At 43.6% G+C, this 21641-nt stretch overlaps 2 protein-coding genes across 11 annotated transcripts in view; one reads left to right on the top strand and one right to left on the bottom strand.

Moving 5' to 3' along the window:
• The window catches only part of LOC112453867, a 41478-nt gene that overhangs the window by 14181 nt on the left and 5656 nt on the right, over positions 1-21641 (bottom strand). For 8 of the 9 annotated variants that reach the window (XM_025014859.1, XM_025014857.1, XM_025014867.1 and 5 more), the window contains exons 1-7: positions 8676-8784; positions 5795-5884; positions 5181-5585; positions 3749-3940; positions 3127-3351; positions 2475-2941; positions 833-2100 (exon numbers count right to left, since the gene is read on the bottom strand). In XM_025014859.1, coding sequence (XP_024870627.1) covers positions 833-2100; positions 2475-2941; positions 3127-3351; positions 3749-3940; positions 5181-5585; positions 5795-5884; positions 8676-8681 — 2653 coding nt within the window. In that variant the 5' untranslated portion in view covers positions 8682-8784. Of the gene's footprint in view, positions 1-832; positions 2101-2474; positions 2942-3126; positions 3352-3748; positions 3941-5180; positions 5586-5794; positions 5885-8675; positions 8785-21641 lie in introns of those variants that run through there. The other variant, XM_025014863.1, reaches the window with a different exon arrangement.
• Positions 11257-21641, top strand: part of LOC112453868 (hillarin) — a 23071-nt gene continuing 12686 nt past the window's right edge. The window contains exons 1-2 of one of the 2 annotated variants that reach the window (XM_025014870.1): positions 11257-11477; positions 17253-17743. In XM_025014870.1, coding sequence (XP_024870638.1) covers positions 17400-17743 — 344 coding nt within the window. In that variant the 5' untranslated portion in view covers positions 11257-11477; positions 17253-17399. Of the gene's footprint in view, positions 11478-17252; positions 17744-21641 lie in introns of those variants that run through there. The other variant, XM_025014868.1, reaches the window with a different exon arrangement.

Raw genomic sequence — 21641 nt, 5'->3', positions numbered from 1 at the left:
TATTGCTCGTGCCAAATTTTTCTTTGTTTAATTAGTGTACTTAATTAAAAAATTTGCTAATTCGCTAATTTGTTAGGGTTTGTAACAATCGCCACAAATAAATATATCATATAACTAAAATATATGGCATGCCGCATGTAATTATCACAATTAATATTAGTAACAATATTAGTAATCTAATAGTGCATTAATATCCGAATATAATCCGAAACTAGTACACAACATATCGACGATTTAAAGGGCGATTTTAAAGGGAATGAATTTTAACAAATTTTACTGTTGCATAATCTTTTGTTCATACTAAAACAAATCTTTTGCCGCTGACGCGTTTCAGCGTCGTCGAGCCAAATGCTCTGGCAGTGATTTCCATCGATGGTCTGCCCCGGAATAAAAGGAACATATGCCAAATGCACGCTCGTGCTTGAAACCGTCGCATCGCTTGAATGAATAATATAACGCCTCAGACATGAACAGAAGATGGCCGAATTTCAAATACGACTATGCATTTGGTGTCGTTGTAGCGTTGTACGAAAAACAGTTTCCATGTCTCTTTATTATTCATCCAAGGGAATACATCGAAGGTGGAGAATAACCAGTTGCACGACTTGACTGTCGCTTTACGTAAAAATGAAAAAAAATAAAATAAAAAGAAACAGAAAGACAGAGAAAGAGAGAGAGAGAGAAAGAAAAACGTGTACAAATGTAATCCGGGTCATCCGCATTTCTGGACAGGAATACGCGGGTGGGCATCACATAGAATGGAAGCGTCACGCGTGACGTCACTTGGACAACTTGGTACCGAAGGAAAAGCTGATTTTGCGCTTCGGTCTACCTTTATTCTTGACGGATCCGCTGTCGCCGCTCTCTTCGCTGTTGGAGATCTTCTTGGTCCGCTTCTCGGGATCGGCGACGTTGTTCGACGCCTCGTTCTTCGCTCGTGGCTCGATCGGGGCGGCCGCGGCCGCGGGGTCATCGTTTGAGACGCTCGGTGGCAGAGCGCTGCTCTTCGTCTTGCAGCAAACCACGCAGACGCGATCGTTGATCTTGTTGATGAAAGTACAATGCTCGCAAGCCCATTCCTCTTTTGGAATTTCCATCTCGTCGATTTTCTTGGACGACGCACTCGTACTTTCAACTGTGTCTCTCTTTGCCTTTGGCTCCTTCTCAAGCTGAGATATTCGCGTCTGCTGTTTAGTCTCAGCGTTACCCTGTTTCTTCGGTTGAACTTCGGCAGTTCGTACCGAATCCTTCGACTGACGGCCCTCGATCGATCGCTGACGATCTGTAACTTGAAGATCACCCGTTTTAGGCAGGTCTCGATCTTCCTTGTCCTCCTGTTTTTTTATTGGGATTTCCTTGGAGGGCGTTTTTCTAGAGCCTTGATTGTCGGATTCGAACGAGGATCTGCCGGAACTTCGTTTGTTGGAGGTCCGGTCTAGATCGTCAAGAGTGTCCTTTCGTCGGAACGACTCTCTTCTCGCGAGGAGCTCGCGCTCTCGCGAGACATCGCGCGTTTGCTGCTCTCTTCTTGTCGAGCGTGATTCGATCTCATCCATGTTCGCGCGATCCCTATTTGAATGTCCTCCTTGAGAAGACTGTCTTTCCAGGAGACGCGTTCTTTCTCCGGGTGTTCTTTTCGGGGAAGCTACATCACGAGAAGGCGTCTTTCTGATCTGACCGTCACTCTCGAAGGACGATCTACGAGAATCGCGACGAGTAGAGGATCGTTCCAAATCGTCCAGCATTATGTCCCTTCGAAGGGACGACGCCCTCTTCAAAGCGTTCTCCACCCTCTCAAAATGATCGTCAGAAGAGCTCGTAACTCGTGCTCGACCTGGTGTGTTAACTTTTCGATCGGAGGACTCGTCGTCGGTACTTCGCCTTCGGCGGTCGCGATAAGTTCCGTTTTGTACGCGATCCAGCCGAGGATCCACCTTGGAAGCCGAGCGGTCATCGTGGTTGTAACGCCGTCCAGAAGAGATAGTGTTGCTCTTTTGTAATTCGTCATAGCTTCTCGGAGACGTCGAGTATCGTTTACTGGACGGACTTTCAGACCATTGGTCCTCGGCATTCGTCATTCTCTCCTCAGATATTAATCTCCTGAAAAAACCCATGATCAAGACGTGATCGCGAATAAAATATATGTGTTTAAAGTTTAAATATTAATAAAACTAAATTTATTTCGCAAAAATTAAAATTCTATAAAATTATGAAAACGTTAGTTGTTCTCTCAAAGTGATCAATAAAGATAGAATATAAGTTAATATTAATTGCCAAGTTTTGAAATGGAAGGTTACAAAATATCATCGTTAAGACAGTAATGAACAGTTGGTCGATAGAATTGTTCGCCAAAAGTTCCTTAATGTGTCTATATATATTTGTTCACGAAGCTTTGTGAAAATAAATCTTTCTAAATTAGTATCTGTAAATTATATTTCTTTTAGTCCATCTCAGAGAGAATTTTCCCCACTTACTCTCGTCGACCTCTGGACACGAGACTTCTGGTATCTTCGTCATGATAGTTTCGTTGTCGTATGCTTCTGGGGACGCTACCGCGTCTACTTCTGGATCCGCGGGAAAGTCTGTCGTCCACATCGGACTCGTCGGAGTTCTCGGAGCTTGCGTCCGACGGTGACCCGGGCGACCTCCTCGATCGCGGTCTCGAAGCGTAAGACTTCTTGGATTTCAGGCTGGGAGACGGAGACGCTGGCCTCGATCTTCTGCTGGATTTGACGCTTCTGGCCGGACTGTGCCCTCTAGAAAGAGATCCTGGATAATGCGGAGGTAGCATTTGCACTGACGGATAGCTCACGGGATATCCCCACGCGTTTGGATGATGCAGGCTCACGTTGGAGCCTCCCATCGACATATCCCAGGGGTTGCCCGGCGGGTACCACATCATCGGTACGCCGCCGGGGCCGAGATGTGCCATCGATTGGGCCTGAAACAATTTTATCTATCACGAATCTTCCTGTACGCGTCAGGTTTAAATATTTTTAGTTTGATACATTGTCTCCTTTGAGTGTTTGACGGATAAATCAAGAAGGAAAAATTAATAACAATAACATCGAATAAAAATAGACTTAACAACATTTTTGTTTGAGATGAACACTTGATTGAGAATACCTGATGCATTCCTGAATTCCACATATGAGCTGCGGTCAAGTCGCAAACGCTGGCTGATTGTATCATGGTTCTAGGTGGCGGCGGAGGTGGAAGTGGAGGTGCCGGTTTCGGACTGCCTAAGCTGAGTGGTCTCCCACTCAAAGTATCCCTCGTATCAGCGGACGGGTGTCGTCGCCTATTCGCGTCTTGAGCCCTCATCACTTCTTGATATTTTCTATATCTCTCCTGAAAAATCGTAATATTTTATTCCAGTTTTTAAAATAACAAATAAAGTTGTCAAAAACTCAACAAATGACTAATGACAAAGCCATAATGGAAGAATATATCTAAAATTGTAAAAAATGGAAATAATTTCACGAATATACATAATAACCAATTTGTTTTGACGAATAAGTTAAAATTTGGATTTAATTAATAAATAATTTATAAATACTTATTATTTCATTTTAGTCATTTAATAAAATGCAACAAAGGAAAAAATTTTTGTAATTCTTGAAAACTTCTTTATTCACAAATATATTTCATGATCTTGGCGATCTTCCAGATTCAATTCTTTGAAAGTAAACGTCATTTGTTCTTTAATAGTTAATATACTTTTATATGATATTATAACTCTTTTTACCTGTAGAGTAGTCATTTTGTCTGTTCCTGATCCAGAAGCATCGTTGGAAGATGTGTTTAAAGTACTCGTAGATTTCGATACTCTTGCGCTCGAGTCCGACGGCGGTTTCGCATTGGAAAAATTGCGCTTCAAGCTCCCGACCTTGTCGAGCAAAGGGAGTTGCGCAGATCCTTTGATTAGCGCCGATTTAGCCTAAGCGCGAAACTTTAACTTAATTACATATCGTGGATGTAAGGAGGGAACAACACTCGGAATAATGTTGTCGAGGACTGTAGATGTTCGTTTGTGAAACACCGCTGATATTATTGAAAAAAAAGGTGTCAAATTTAAATAATTATGACCATGGCAAATGTTAAATGCTCTTCTCTAGAAACAGTCTTCTAAAAAATAACATAGGCTTAAAAAAAAGAACAAATAAATAAATAAATATGCAGCCTGACTTATCTCTGGATATCAATACGTCGAGAACATTAAGAACAAAAATCTCAATGTAAATAATACGCCTTTAAGAAAAAAAAATTATCTGTCATTTTGTGAGCGTGGCAGGTTCAAGCAGCTGGATGGATATAGGCCGTCTATGCTGAAAAGAAGGCGGGGTACACCGAGTGTAAAAATATGTCATAGTGGGTACCACCGTAACGGTACGGGAAACACGGAGTGGCACGGATGCCGATGGAGGATTATAATCGTGTGCGAGAATGATCGTGTTCACCGTGTTCACCGTAGCCTACCATATTCACCACTCCAGAGATCGTTCGCGGTAAAAACGATTCGATTACACGATTACACGACAAATGCCCGGCATTACGACGGCGCGGACGCGCCACGTTCGTCTTTTCCGCGTCATTACGCCAGCGACAGAACTGGAGGAGAGAACGGGTTCAGTGAATACGGCAAATCAGTGTCTTGCGATAACATGGTGTATATTAAAAAGCAACACGTTAACAATGTACAATAAAATCTGAACGTAAAATAGAATCTGGATGTAGAACAATATTCAACGATCATTTAAAGCTCGCAAGGGCAGTAACACTTGAGACACGCCTCGGTGTGACGTTTTTTAGTAAAAGCTACGTCGTTTCGACCAACAACGTCGAAAGAGACTCGGCATTCGGCGATCCGACTCCGTGGACACCCGACGCGCGACGGAGACGAGGTCGGACTTGGCGGATAAACAGCTCTCCCGTGACCCGGAGTTAGTCACTGATCCAATCTTGGCGATCGTCGCCAAGAAACAGACACTTGATCGCGATAATTCATTGGCCGTATAGCGCAACCTGATCTCCATTGTGCCCGAGTGATCCCGAGGCGAATCCCTGGACGCGCGGACGCTGGAGGAACATCGAGGACTTATATCGGTCGACGACTGGGCGTCGGTGCCTGGAAGAAGATTCACGAGCAGTCGAAGGATTCAGGCCAGGACGCAGCCTACCTGAGTGGTCTTGCGATTCCTCCGCGGCGGTGGCACGGGCGGGGGATTCAACAGGTTCTCCCCCTTCGGCGGGAGCGGCGGTCTGCTTCTGCTCGCGTTGTCGGTCAGGATCCTTCGGCGGACGTGGCCCCTCCGTTTCGGGTGCTTGTGGTTCATGTCGTCGCAGGCCTCGCAGTAGTTCTCGTTGCACGTGTCGCAACGCGCGAACACGTTCTCGATGCCGCACAGGGCGCACTTACCGGCGTTCGATCGGGGCGTCGAGGGTGCCTGGGCTTGCGGTCGGGTCGGAAACTCGATGATCTCGTAGTCGGGGTCACCACAGTCCCCGGAGAGCGACGGCGGCGGGATTTTCGGGGGCGTCGGCGGTCGACGATGCTGCTGATCTGCTTGCTGCTGCTGCTGCGTCTTTTTTTAAATGTTTTTATTTCAGAAATCAATACTGCATCAATATGAATAAATATATTTATTGTGAGAGCAAATAAAAATACATCAAACGAGTTATTTTGGCAGATATGTATATCTCAGCATTTTTTTATTTTCTACAACAATTATAAAATTGAGAGGTAATCATAAGTAAAAATTAGAAATAAAATATAGCTGAAAGAGAAACCTACCATGACCCAATGGGGCATGGATCTTGCCATTCGCAGTTTGGTGGACGGATTCGATATGGCCATCGGTCGCCATTTTTCAGCTCCCGGGTTCTATGCAATAACAACAGAACTTTATTAATTTCTTCTTTCAGAATTATAGCAATTTATTTCAGAAACATGCAAGAGGCATTGGTGCATCTCATCTCGTCATGCTGCACTTATAACAATCACGAGCAAAAAATTCCATTTATAAGAATTGCAAAATAATGGTTTTGCACGTAAGATACGCGTTAAAACTATTACATATAATAAAATTATTATACAATCAATAGATTTAAAAGTAGATCCAGCAACGACTATGTACAACGTGGAAATAATAATGCTTCGTTAAACCAGAGTATCAAAAGCCTAGGCGACTTCGAGGAGCTCTTTCTGGCAGTTTTTCTACCGCCATAACAGAGTGCCAAGTGTGAATTGATGTCATCGCACCTTGGGCTCGCGCGCGTCCGAAGCCTAAATAATTTCGGCGTCGTTGCCGCATAATCGAGACTGTACAAGTGGGTACCGTCGCGGGGGAAAGCGTGACGTCAGAACGGTGATCCACCGCCGGAAGCTGGACCGACCGCGGTCTATTTTTGCGGCCGGGAAAAAGCGTGTTCCGCGTCTAGAAATAAAGCCGAGCCGCGTGGCGCGCGCGACGATATTTTTTTTTTCAGGGCGTAGGTGTGACACCGACGACATCTTTCTTCCTACGCGAAATATCGAACATATGTAATTAAATCTGTAATAAATAATTAATTCTGATATCGAGATATTTTAGATCGGATCTTCAGATAGAACGTAATTGGTGAAAAAGCAGACGACCTAAATAAATCGGTTTCAGAAATATCTGGCATTTGCATTTATTTATCATAGACCTCGTCCCCTGCCCACTCGTCTTGTTACATCTTTTATGATTATTGAGTCGCATGAGCTCGTTGAGTAAGTTGATTAATAACTAAAGATAACGTCCGCATGACATTATCCAAAACGGAACAACAGAAATAAACGTAGCCGTGCCGTGAAAAGCTTTCGCTCGGGAGCCGCGACGAGACGGGAGTTAGTTTCTTGAATTAGAGCCGTTCGCGTATCTTTAGAACGTTCACTCTTCTGTTCTTCTTGTAACGCACATTCTTTTCGATTTTTATTTCCATTTTACGCTGCAGGGGAATCCGCGACAAATGGAAGTGTATACACGGAGCACGGTGTGCCAATTATAATTTATAATTTCCTCGTTAAAACTCCATGCCGCAGCGTCATAATATCGAAAGAGAGTAAAAATAACATTTATTTAATAAAATTGAATAAAGAGATATACAGCATATATTATTTATTTAATCTATTTATTTACTGTCAAACTTTTCCTTTACAATTGTTTCTCTCTATCCCAGGTATTTTGTCCCAAAAGCGTGACGGGATAAAAGAAAGATCCAGAAATGCAAATCGAGCGTGCATCGCGAAACTATTTCTCGTTGGGATTGCATATACGACTGTGCAAGCTGGAAATCATCCAACTTCTAGTTTATCCGAGAGAATTTCTATCCGCGAACTTCTTTCACACGCATCAGACACGTCTCGCATTTTATTCGCGTTCGGAGTTTAGACGATTTAGTTGCTAGACCACCCGATGCTTATTTGAAGATTCCGTTTATGCTTTCGTCACACTTCCGGCAGCGATGCGCGATATCGCATAGTTACGGAATAATTAGACAATGGTTAGCACGCGAGGCGCAATCCGGTAAGGGATCTCGGAACCGGAAGTAACTGTCACAGTCGGTACCGCGGAGTTACAAGTTACAGATAACACGTATGCGCTAATTCGCAAGTCCAACTTTCCGCGTAGCAGCGGTATGAGAAACTGCTTTATCTTTCGTTACGTTATTCCAATAGTCGCTGGTACCCGCATAGGGTAGATGCACACGAATACGGCACTACGACTACTACGAGACTGGTAAATGCGAAGTAACGACATGGATTTTGGACGCATTAAATTATTATCCTCGGAACGAATTCATCTCTTCTTGTCTTCTCTAATTAAATCAAAACATTTGACATTTATATGAAAATTGAAGAATCTAAAGTTCAAGAACCTCTCATTTATTCCCGGAGAAACTTGCAAAAATCTGTTAAAATATTTAATATCATAATTATATATAACATTATAATTAAATTGCGCTTAACAAGAAGGTTTTATTATTATATTCTTGTTTATATATCTTTGAAAATAAGATTATTTGCACTTTTTAAAAACAGATAAAAACGATGTTTAATAATTAATTATCTTCTATAACACGCGCGCGATCGAGGCAACGGTGTTCTTTGTTCGATATCAGATACTCGAAAGGTGCAGAGGTAATCTAATTGATCTCATCTTTTAAATCAGATAATGCGCACTCGTTGACGCTGCTATCCGCATTGTGCCTCACGGATAGACAAAGTTAAATGAACGCGCCGTGCGCACTCCAAGTCGATGCACCATGCGAGCTCCGATTTAGATAATCCGTATCCACGACGCGACGGCCGACCTATCGTCACGTCACAGGCCGTTTCGTGGACCACGTCGACAAAGCACTGCGATCTTGGGGAAATTGGCCAGCAACGCTTTTTCTATTAACGGCGTTTTTTCGAAATATTCCTTAAAAAAAAATGTCGTTCACGATGCAATTTTAAATTTTTTAATTATCTGAAACATGTGGTATCACGTCAATTTGTTTATTGTCCTTATTGCGAACAGCGTGTCCCTTTTTCCTTTTTAATGAAGAAGAGGACAAATGGCGATACAGAATACTGTTACAGAAGTCTTCGAAGCGGAAGATGCACCAGGGGGGGGGGGGTTGCACTCGGAACGAATATCGGCACTCACGTTCATGTGGGACACCTCGCCGGGGTTGACTTTTCCGGTTTTTCTCGGGAACTGGTCCGCACGGTACTGGGCCCTGTCTCCGATGTCGGCTTGGACGGCGCTGCTCCGTCCGCGGGCGGCCGTTGCATCGCCGCCGAAATCTATTTCCGTAACGCCGCGTCTGCTGGACCGGTGCCATCGTTCCCGCCGTGGTCTCCTCGTTCGCGTAAATATATCGCGATGCTCGCTGTGTGAGCGCAGCTTAGACGTTTAGAACTCAGACTGGTATTGCTTTAGAAACTACAACCACGTCCGTCTCGTTTTTCGAGCGAAAACAATAGCCACTCTTTTCTTTAGTTCTTTAAACAAGCTGATATTTAGATGAGATGTTTACAGAGCTTCTTGGTTTCCAACACATATTTCAGTAGGTAAATTTTAATTTAAAGTTCTAGGGAAGTCTGAGAATTAATTTTTAAGAATAAAGTTATTATTATCTTAAAAACTAAAAAAAATTTGTAGGAAAAAGAAGAAAGAATTTATTTATAGCTCCTTGCTTCGGGCAAAACAATGACCGTTCTTTCCCTCAATTCTTTAGCCAGGCAATAAAGTATTTGTAGCTCTTCTCGTTTCTTAATATTACATTCAGTTATTAAAATTAAAATTAAAATTCAGAAGCAGTCATCCTGAAGAATGAGACTACAGTTACCTTAGAAACTAAAGAACTTTTGAGAGAAGAAAGAAAGAAGGAACACGCTGATGTACAGCATCAAGAAATCTGCAATTATGTAAATCGCACGAGAATATATTAACGGAATGCCGATGCGATATTAGCCCAAGTTGACCGGTCGCAGTTGACTTATGTCCAATCCGCAAATTTACATGGTAAATTTGTTGGCACGCCCTTTACCGTCACCGTGAACATTTGACGTGAGAGGATCATCACACGAAAGTGTTATTTGCTCATCACATTCCAATAAGAAGATACGATACAATTCCGTTGACTTAAGCTATAGCGTGATTCTTAATTGACCCTGCTGCTCCGCGTCGCCGTTGCTTATTATCCTTTAGCCTTACGAGGCGTGTACTTCGCATGTGCACGGAAACGAGCTCGGCGCATTGAAACGTTAGAGCTAAATAGAGTATAACAGAGCGTATATACTTCTGGTAACGGTCGGGCAATGTGTAATCTGTCGTTGCCTCTATTGCCTCTATTGCATCATTGCTTCTCTCTCTCTCTCTTCGCTCTCTTCCCTTATTCCAGCAAATCGCTTCCCACGTACGCGCGACATTCACGCATCCGTGTGGGCGCGCACACGCGCTCTTACGCGCGCCGATCTTGTACTTTCTGCCTAGAAATGGTGATTCCGAGGAAGCGAGTGTGATACAAGAGACATTTTTAAACGCACGACATCCGATGCAAAACGGTGACCTTTGCAAAATCACGATCCACAAGTTGCAGCCGCGCCGGTAAACAGCTCGCGTTCTATTCAATTCTGTCTAGGGTATTCGTAACCGGTCCTTGTAGCTATATATTTATTGCAACATCTGTCGGATCATCGTGCTAAGTCACTACATTAAGTCATTACACGTGCAGTTGCGACATAATTATGAGATAACTCTAACGCACAGCAAATAAATTATACAGTTATTCTAAGAAGATTATAATATCATTTGCATGGAATTACGAACGATATATTTTTTATAAACGTATTTTTATCTATAATTAGAAGATCTTTTATCGTTGTAAGTCTCATGTGAGATGCTAATCCTTCCGGAATTTCTTCATATAAAATCGGCATAATTAATCAATCGTTCAGGTAATGGTCTTCTCTTCTGGTCGCAAGCTTCTGACGCGCATATAGAAAAATATTTTAATTTCTCTTCCTTAAAAAGAAAATAGGAAAGAATCTGTCCTCAAAAGCGGCATCTCTGGTTTCATACATCGTCGCAGGCGACGATCCCGGGTCCTCGCCAGGTGAGCGCGCACGGGAGAGTGACCGTTACGCAGGTAAGGACGCAGGTAGGACGCACAGGTCGGTTCTCCAACCATATAGCGCCACCTGAGCCGATTCATCGTCGGTGCCTCTCAAAATGGCCGTTCCTCTCACCTCAGACCTTCCTGGAACGTCGACGGAGGCAGGTGGTGATATTCAGGCCCGATCTGAGCCGCGACGGCCGCCTCGCTTAGTGCCGAGACCTCATTCCAGGTGGCGAACAGCCGAAACCGTGTCACCCAAGACGTCCGTACGCGCTGGAAGGTCGAAAGTGGCTGTCGTGCGTGTAATCGTGCGAGAGTAGTTACTCCGGTTACTCGTGGAGGAGTACCCGAGAGTACGCGGCCCATCCGCCAAGACGAATCGGACGGGGATCTCCCAGGATCCGATCGCGAGACGTTCCGTCGACGAGTGGCGATCGATATCGCGACAATCGCTGGCGAAACAGGTGGACCCGCTCGACTGGCTTCTCCTCGCCGTATTCCTCCTCGTCAAGCGAGCGGAGTAAGCGAGCGCGCGCGCGCGCGCGAGGCTCGCGAAACGGAGCGAGGCGTTCGCCTGGTGATTTCGATGCGCGGTACGGAAATAATCGGTAGACCGAAGGGGACCGCGAGTGATATCGCGCGCGCGGTCGTTACGTAGTGCTCGAGGCTCGGTCGTTACCTGCGATTCTTCCACACCTGGCCGGACCGGAGCGGTCGCGCCCAGGGCGAAACACCGAGGACCGGACGGCAGTCGGAGAGCACACGGGCAGAAGAAGATATGCCTGGCGGTCACGGAAGTCATCGGGACTGCTCGTGGACGACGCCGAAGCGAGGATTATGAGGACGTACGTATCGCCGCTCGAGGATAAGTCGCGACGATGCGTACGCATTTTCGAAAAGCAGAAGTCGCTCCACTTTTACCGGAGCGAAACTGCCGCTCCGCGATTCTGTGATTTTCGACATCAGACGACCGTGTAGAAAGAAATTTACGTCGTGCACGAGTGTGAGGAGAGAATCAACCGGTATTTGTGATTGGCTGAATGATCTGTGATTAATGGTTGTCTGTCTTCTGGTGATGGTGTATATCAATTATTCTGAAACTTTTTCGCGGTGGCGCGCTCGTTAATTCCCTGGTATTTAATCGATTAAGAAAGTCGGGCCTACTTACAGATCTTCGCGGATAATTGGGAAATTTCTCTAGACAATATCCTCCAAGTTTCAGTAATTATTCGATATTCAATAACACCGATGATGGCTGGTGCGGTTTCACCTGTCGGCACGCGAGAGAGTACCGTGTGGGACCAAAATTAGGACACGTGCGTGGAACAAGTCATGATATTTATTCGCGCTACAAGTTTAAAGTACTTTAGATCGGAGTATCGTTATGTCAAATTCTGTTTTATAGCTTCGTGAACGCCGCTCAATAATAAGAAGCCAAAAGATTAAAATCCAGAGTTTGCAATATTCCATACGTCGAAAATTAATTGGAAAAGAAATTGAAGAACGTCTTCTCTCATTAATGTCGGTCGAGTTTTAAATAATTTAATTGATTTCACGTTATAAGTCCAGACGAGTTAAAGTTAATACGTATTATCGTATTAATGAAATCAATATTTAACGTCTTATGTCCGTTTCTATTAGTGCAGATGAACTTTAATCTTGATTTCACTTACTTTTTATCTGTTGCTAGTTCTAAGAATAAGATAAAAGGTAAGTTAAACCGAGATTAACTATCTTGGTTTAACTTACCTTTTATCTTCTTAGAACTATAGCAACAGATAAAAAGTAAGTGAAACGTTTCGTAAAGTTAATCTAAATTGATAAAAATAAATATTAATTTTAGGAGATAATCAATATATTTTTTCTATTTAATCTTACGTTAATTACATCATTTAGATTTTAGAACGATCCGACGCCGCTTTCACAAGTCTTTTTTGTGCGAGATTCCATATAATGCTACGTAAATACATTCATAGATACGAAATCTTGCATAATATCTGGCAACCTTTTTCCTATTATAAAATTTGTCCTTGCTTAAAAAATCGAATCGAAAAAGAATCTACAGGGATTAAATGCTGCAATTTGTTCTCTCATTCGCGCAGCGCGTCCCGTTATCTCGTTGTTTTCGCGAAACAGCGTTCCGCGCGCATATCCGAATCGAGAGTTGCGGCCGCATTCCCCGCGATTTACCTCATAATAAAGTTTCTCGTGTCTCGCGGCAGCGTGCGTGGCACTGGCACGGCGGCGGCGGCGCGAGACCGTCGTGCGTGCGGCTCCGCAGCCCGGCGCGCATAAATGCCTAGAAGAAGGTGGGCCAGAAATGGGGACACAGGCATTCGAATGGGCATTATCGCGCGATAAACGACGCGAGGAATGTCGTAAATAATTTTTACGTTGCGCCAAAGCTCCGACGCGCGTCTCGCTTTCTTCCTTACTTCTCCGAAAGCCGCTCTCGGTCTCGTCTCGTCTCGTCTCGTCGCCGACTCCGGAGTCCGGAGACCTCCCGATCTCAAGGCTTGTCGTAATCAAAACCGGAGGAGAGTTTTATCGGCAACGCGAAGAAGCCTCTTCACGGATCGCGATTGCGTGGGTACGTGTATATATAGGTGCGATTACGCCATCGGGCTTTTTGTAACGAGCGCCGCGATAAATGACGCGTCGCTCTCCGGCCTCGACGGATCGCCGGAAGACCGCATAATTCATAAAGGTGCAACGCGCCATTACGCGATCATCGCATCGACGGCGGCGGCCGGTTCCTCCGCTCCGGAGTTATGCAATTCGCCATAATCGTACCGCCTCGGTCGCATTCCTTCGGAGAGTCGTTGTGTTCTCGGCGTATATACGCAAAGCCGCCGACTGCCGCTGGTCGCAGGGACGGACCCAAACGGAAAGTAAATGGAACGTAGGCCTAAGATCCCCTGAATATAGTCGACGAACGCTTTTATTCTAGAATATTTGTCAATTCTTCCAAGATTGATGTTCCCTTCAATATCCATTCGCTTAAATGCTCGTTCGGCGCTCCCGCGCGTCGTCAGCTCGAGACTTCGAAAAGTCATCCCTCCGTGCCTGCGTGTCGTTCGCGCAAAAGTCGCTCGCGACGGCGAAATTTATGGGAATTTTACGATTTCCGCACTTCGCCGGCGCGCGCCGAGCACGGAGTAAAATGCGCGGCTTAATGAGACGCGTTAAGGATTTCCGTTACGGGAGCGAGCGCTGCTCGGCCAGGCAGAGATACGGGCATTATAATCGGGATAGAGCGTCCCATTACGAAAATTATCATTCCGATTAAAACGTAGCTGATGCGCGATGACGTGTCAAAAATTGCACAGGACCGGAGAGAGGAAGGGGATTGCTCGGGGGATTGCGACGGGGTCGATTTATCATATTCTATTAGCGGATAACAGGACTTACACCTGTGCGCGGCGGCCCGTAGGTATCGGCGGGTAACTCGATGCATGACGCTATCGGGCACAGTTGCGTCATAATCAATATTACGTATTATTAGTCCCATCGCCGGGGCAGTTACCCGGCGAAGACTAGCTGGATTATATACAGCGCGGTGGTAGCGGGGCATAAACATTAGCCCGTCGATGAAATTCGAGCAACATAATTCGAGCTGTACGTACATACGGGTAACGATCGCATCGAGTATCTGACAAAATGAGAATTCGATACGCGAAAACGGTGAGATGCGAGAGTAAATTGCGAAGGACGAATCCGCCGACAGTTCCAAGTGTACGGGGTCGTTCTTATGTGCCAACGGAATGTATATTTAAATTATAGATTTTGACAAATCCACGTACGCCTTATACGTACATATATTTCACTTAACCTTCCAGTGGTCGCATAGCGTGTATTTTCCCAGGCTTCTTTTTTCCTAATGAGTATTCTGGAGTCATTTCAACCGATTATTATAAAAGAAAACATTAAAATTAAAGTTTCCACCTGTTAATATACTTTAAGATATGTGCGACAATAAATAATATTAAACAGAAACAAAAATATTAATCGGTTTAATATTTATAACATAAATAAGGTGGGGTGTAATTTACATCCCACGCATTTTTTTAAATTTTTACCTACTGGAGAGTTAATGGCGCTTCACTATAACAATAGTAGAGAAAGGAACGTTCCCGCCGATTGTCGCGCGTTTAAACGTAAAAAAATAAGCCTAGCGTGTAAAACCGTAAATAAATTTTTTACGACGGCTCTCTGGTGCACTTCTGGATTTTGTCGAGAGTCAACGAACTATCCCGCAGCGGCGAGAGCAGGTCGTACACACCGTGGCCTCATTTACAAAGAATTAGCTCATACTCTCGCGATGCCGAGGGCCGCGATACGCACGGCGACGTACGTACGTACAAAATGCTTTCTCCCGATATGGCGACGTGCACCTCGTGCTCGCTCCTCGGAAAGAGGAACTCTCCGGATAAGTTCCATCGGTACGTCATCACCGGGACCGCGATCGGCCTCTACCGCACGGATCGGATTCAATCGCGTGGCGAAGACTTCGTTAGAAGTTACAGCCGCGAAAGTAAAAAAAAAAAAAAAAGAAAAACGGGGGCGACGACCTCCGTCAATTGGCTGTGAAAAACCTGATTCGTTGTTCCGTGAGAGAGAAGGAGAACCGGAGATTAGGCACGTGTCGCGTTATATGAATGCGTTGCTAATAACGTGTCGCAAGAGCGTCTATTGTCCCGGCCTGCAGCCGTCTGTACGCAGAATTTGCCACGAGTGCTCTGTGAGCGTTTCCGCGAAGTCGACTGTGAGTTTCTAGTCGATTAAATCCTTATTTTCGATCCTTAAGATAGAAATTTCAATTTCATTTCACTGTCGTAATTCATTTCACTTCTGCATTCCACAGAGCGCGTGATTCGATTTATTTATTTATCTTAGCTCTATCTTACGATATGTCAATTTATCCACTTCCCGTTATATAAAAAGGAAGAACGTCTGTGTAAAAAATGTATATATGAAATCAAAGTTACCTTGTCTTACCGTTGGCTATCTAAATGTTTATTCAAAAACTCTACTCAGCGACGAGGGGAAAGTCGAGAAATAATTTAGCCTATAAAATATCAGTTCTAAATGATGCTTATTTGGTTGCTGGTAGTTGTGATGGTGGCGGTATACTATAAGAATTTAGAAAGCATTGCGGTCAGATAGATGCAAGAAGTAGTGCGTTCAGCCAATTTAGGTAGCTATACACTGTGCTTTTCCACCAGCTCGGTCTTTCGCGAAGGATTAACAACTGCGAACCTGTTTCGAGGATAAATTTTTTTTTCCAAATAAATTGGAAAAGAAATCAATTTATGGAACGATAACGAATTATTTTTCGAGGCAGAGTATGTTGACTCTCCGTGCGCGAGATTTCAGCATAGCTCTTATTTATCGTTTATATGGCTTTACATTTTTGCCCGCTTAAGCGCATTTAATAATATATAATTATCAGGCTCTGAAATATGAAAAAGCAACAGCTGAGATGATGCATTAACAGATCTGTAGTCGTATATTAATATGGAAACGCGTGATAGAAATTCGATTAAGTGCTCGTGGAGCCGAACGATACGTGGGAAAATCTCGCGTCGACGTTACCGTAGGCATATCGCTGTCATTAAAGGTGTTGCAATTGCATCTTTAGTCGCCCACTTCGGCGAGGTATTGGCAATGATTCGTTGCAAAATTTCGCAGGAAAGTGTCGGCGGTGCACAGGCTCGCCCCGTGTACCTTCATTCTACAGATCCTAGGACGGATATTTTCTTTCAAAACCTCCCCCTTCATAAAGCGTACCAAGAAGACGTACTCGGCAACGCATACGATACGAAGGATACGCCGATAGAATTAGAAATTCCACGATAAATCCCAGCTGCACGCGATAACGGTGCGCAATTCGGGCTCGCCGGGAAGAAAACTAACTACATATTGTCGAATTGGAGCGTAAAACGAGCCACGTTCGCGTGTTACGAACGCTGAGAAGACCGCCACGCCGGCGTAATTAACAGTTGCAAACTAATTATTGCGTATAATTCCTTCACGTGCGTTTGATTCCCACCTTCGGCATCTCGCGCATTCATATCCGGTGTGCGAAAAGAGATTATTAAACGCATACCAGCGGCTTGGCTTAAGTAATTTCGAAGCCATACAAAAGTATCAACTAGCAGACTCAAAGTATAGACGGTATAAGAAATATATAGAATTAAATGCATCCTTCTAAACTTGCTGTTCCGTTATCTCCATCAAGATTAATTAAACACAAATTCTCCCGTTTTAATTACACCTGTTTGATAGCAATAATTTTGTTTTGTATTTTTTTCTTAATATTAGAATATACATATATCAGTGATATAACAAATTCACTTAGCGCATGACTAGGAATTAAATTTCATTCGCACATAAACTTTCATGATTAGGAACGGGGAATAGATCGGTTTACGACACTTTCTTCGAAAGAAAAATCAAAGAGAAATTAGAAATGTACGGTTATGGTACGTGAGTCATGCGCCAATCTCTAAACAGCCCGTAATGCCCAGTTATTTGTCTCGCCGGCGTCGCCTTGTATTTATCTCGGCGCGGTGAGAGGTAATTTCTCTATTCCCTGATCGAGGCCTTTAATTTTCAAGGTCCCACGTATTGAGAGCGAAACACTGCGCCGTACGAGAAGACTGCAGCGAGCGGTGATCAGGACGAGGAGCCCGGAGGACTCCGGTCCGCGGGAAGAGAATACCGGATACTTTGGCAATAAGGCGGTGCGTCGAGGCGCGGGTATCATGTATCGGCCGAACTTCTACGAGAGCACGTGTCTGAGATGCGCTCAGACCGTCTATCAGGTCGACAGGGTGGGTCCCTTGAAGGACTTCACGTTTTTCCACGCGGGTTGCTTCAAGTGCGCGATCTGCGGTACCAAGCTCACCCTGAAGACCTACTACAACAATCAGCACACGATCAACGACAAGGAGGTGTACTGCAGCAGTCACGTGCCCAAGCCCGGACCCGGGACTCTAGATGGGTCCAGCGTGGGCATCAGGAGCGCCCTTAACGTGCCTAGAAGCGGCTACGTTAACGAGCAGATCAGAGCGGGAGGCGCGTCGCCGCGCGGCGTCTATCCACCTTGGTGAGTAACTGTGTTTCTTTTTCTATTAATTTCTTTAATAATCTGTATTTTCAATTTGTAATGCACTTGACCTGGTAATCCATCTTTAACGTGAATCCTACACCGTTATACAGTGTAGCAACCAACATTAAAAATTCATGAATGCGATATATCGCGATCTCTTCAAACTTCTGTCGTACGCGTAACATTGCGTATAAATGGTTCATGTTGGACCATGCCCATGTTGGATGATCTGCACGTATTAAAACAAAGATTAAAAAATAGTAAAACTACTATACAACTACTTGTAATTAAAATTACAAGATTATAATTACTTGTGTATGTGAATTACCTGTGTTCTTGATCTACGTGTTGTTTCATGAGATCAGTTTCATACCATCTAATTGTTTGTTCAGTTTCGCACTTTTGCAATTTGCATCTTACAAAAGCATCTTTGTTTTTAAAGTCAAAATGTTGAGACCATTCAAGCTCAACGTCTCTTCTTATTTTATCTAATTGTTGTATGTGCTTCCACATCAAGTGGGCTTCTATATTTGCTCTAGTGGCATCTTTAATTGGACGCTCGCACAAACTACAGCGTCCAAAAAACCATTTTTCTCTTCTGAAATGCCGGTATGGCTCCATCAATTGTATCGTTAAAACAATTGAACCTTTGAACTTGTCTGAACTTGTCTTGTGGTACAATTGAGCGCGAGCGCGCACGCCTAGGGTACTGCTCCGTGACGCGTAGGCAGTAATTACTTAAAAATTGACATATTTCCGTCAATAATCAAGATTTTTTTATACATGTTTTTCCTCAAGCTCTTTAGCTCGTTTCCTCAATCTGATCTCAAATGATCAGAAATTTATCATACCACAGACGGGTATTTAATGGATTTTCCACTTGTTTATCACGTCTGTCTTATCTTCGTTTTTACATTTTGTGTAAAATTATGATTGTAAAATACAATATCTTTCTTTATACATCTCTGATTCAATGAAAGAAGAAGTCAATAAATAAATGATGGAAGAGAGGAGACGATGTGCTTAATTATTTAATTCAAATTAAATAATATCGTTAATATAATAATAGCTAGCTCAAACTGAAGTGCATGCGTATTTTTCTTCAGCAGTCACCGTTATCTGAGGTGTAAAATAATAACTGTATGTCTATAAGAACTATTCTCTCTCCTCGTGAGAATATCAGAAGTAATTTCGGCATTATCCTCTACGATAACAAGTCTCAGAGTAATCGGTTTTTAAATGCCCCTTTGTGTACGTATCTGTTTTCTTTTAGCAAATAATACTCGCAGTCATTCAAGTTTGTAGAACGCTGCATAGATTTAAATACGTAACGCTCTCAGCCGAGCTCATTTGAATCGTAAATAGGCGCGAAGCTAGGCTCTTCACCTCAATTTCCTATATTAAAGAACAATGCGATACTTCGCAACACGTGCCATCGTTTCTTGCGCGTCACTGTGTATTCTAATTTCGACGATTAGCAAAGATAATCTCGCAAGGAAAGTGTCGGGCCACCGCTGTCAATTTAACATTCCAGCGATCTTTTATCTTTTCTCGCTAAGCTTCTTTGTGCAGAAAACACAAGTGTATACAGCACAAAACACAATTTTAATGGCGTTTCGACGTTAGAGACGCACTAAAAGCACGCTCGGTAAAATTTATGGCTAATTTCTCCACTTTCCCTTTGTTGTCGATTGAGATCGAACGCTGCTGGAAATAATAGCTCGACGTCTCGAAATCGAGTTTCGCGGAAAACACGTACAGGTGTAACTAACACCCTTCGTTTAAATTTCTTCATGGCCTTAGTAATCCTTCGCTTCAATCTGCAATTCAATATGTGGAAAATTATACTTTGCGAAATTATACAACTATCTTATCTTACTATCTTATACAAAATTATCGGCTGGAGATGTTTAGACGTGGTATAGCGTATTTAAATCCTCCTTGGATGTTAAATTTGGCATTATATATATATTTTTGAAATTATTTATGCACTTACACTTTTCGAAAATTGTGTTATTTTTTGCCACGAGAATTCACGAGAATTTTGCCAGTAGAATGATTGCTTGATGCAAGCACAATTTCGCGAAAATTATTAGTCATATATATACATTCTTTGACTCTGTGTCATTTCACGGTCTTTTGTTCTGTTCAGTCGTTTCACTCCACCGTTATGCAATAAGACTACTTTGGCCTTAATCCGACGAAGTCTGGAATGATGTCTGAGTAGCCGACAGTTTTGTGTACAAATGCTGCACTTGGTCTTTAACCTGAATGCTAATGAGCTCTTGTGCTTCTTTCTACAGAGGCCGTATCAAGTGATCGCACGCAGTGATTACATAAGTTTTCTTAGATTCTACAAAGTCGCTGACTTTACAAGGACATTCTCATTAACGGAATCAAGCGGGAATCAGAATCGAGATGAAAAGGGGAAAATCAATAATCTTCATAAACGCGGTACGAAATGGAAGTGCTTAGTTTGGTACCTTGCTATCACGAGAAACTCTCTCTCTCTCGAAGGACTAAGTTCTACATGTTTGTAAAGCCAGCAGAGTCAATATGAAGCTAGTATGTCAATATAGGATCCCTTGCGTTCTTGTAATAAGAAAAATACCTTCAAAACAGGAAAGAAATCCAATCTACACCGTGTCTATCACCTGCGAGACAAGCTCTGACGTGAATATAATTCTCAACAAATTACACTTGCGCTATCAGGAAAACTAATCTGATCTCAGTATGTCAGCATTCTATTAAGAAATCGCGATCGCGAGGTTTGATTAAGTATAATATCGCGCTATATCGCAAGAAGCGCGCGCTGCATCATATCGCCTCGCATAATCGCCATATCCGCACGTTATTATTGCAATCGGGTTTCCTGCTAGAACCCACATGTTTAACGCGTATACATATTCGCGTTAAAGGCTGTCGCGGTCGCAATATCGCCGAGACCACTCGGAGTTATTGGTATTTCAAACGCTCGTTCGCCTGTCGCCCGTTTTAACATCTCTCCATGCGACACCGCGCATGCACGCGTGCGTTTTGCGTGCCTTTTTATGGCCACTGCCTGGCAAAAGTCGTACGCTCGCGCCTACATGCATGCGTTACGCGAAGAGTTTCTCGCCGACGTGGCTTTCTTTCTCGGCTTCTCGTTATTTAACTGTCAAACCCATTATTATATTAACATATTTTCCATATGTTCTAATTATATCTAATTTGATCGTAACAATTATTTAATTACCCGAGAGATTCTTGAAAAATAATATATTTGCTAAAAAAATGCAGTCGTAATTCGCGATTATTTTTCTTCCTCTGATATCGAGACACTCATGTAATAAGCCGGCAAATGCGGGAAAATATATAGTTTTTTTATTATTTTTTTTGTAATTATTATACATTATCTTTCATTCTTTAAAAAAGCTCCTTAGAGATCCTCTTCGAGGCTCGTTTGGTAGCCGATTACTGACCCGACCGTTTGGCGAATCCGATACTGTTTCTTGTACCTGCACCTTTCGCGAGCCTCCGTGGCTTGATAATCACGATGAGAGAGAGGACGAGTAAAAGGCAGGTCGAGTGGAAAGGAGAAAAGGAGAGGAGAGAGAGAGAGAGAGAGAGGAGCGTGGGCTCCGCTCGCGCGAGTGAATGAACCCGGCAGAAACGAGCGAGAGAGGTGTAACACATTCATAAGCGATACACTAAATTCTCGCAAGCGGCGGCGCGCAGACTACGTCGCGCAGACTACGTCGCGCCTGCGGTGAGATTTTTATTTATTGCAATCCTCACGTGCATGGAGCTTAAACCGCGACGCTAATTGCGACGCGCGAGTCGCGTCGCAATAATTGCGTCTATTACGCGTATTATATAGCAGTTATCCGGAATTATGGGTCAAGCCCGCGCGCGC

The sequence above is a fragment of the Temnothorax curvispinosus genome, unplaced genomic scaffold, assembly GCF_003070985.1.
Source record: "Temnothorax curvispinosus isolate PA1 unplaced genomic scaffold, ASM307098v1 QBEX01004747.1, whole genome shotgun sequence".
Lineage (NCBI taxonomy): Eukaryota > Metazoa > Arthropoda > Insecta > Hymenoptera > Formicidae > Temnothorax > Temnothorax curvispinosus.
Note: the sequence above shows the minus strand (reverse complement) of the source record. Positions and strands in the feature narration are given on the sequence as shown.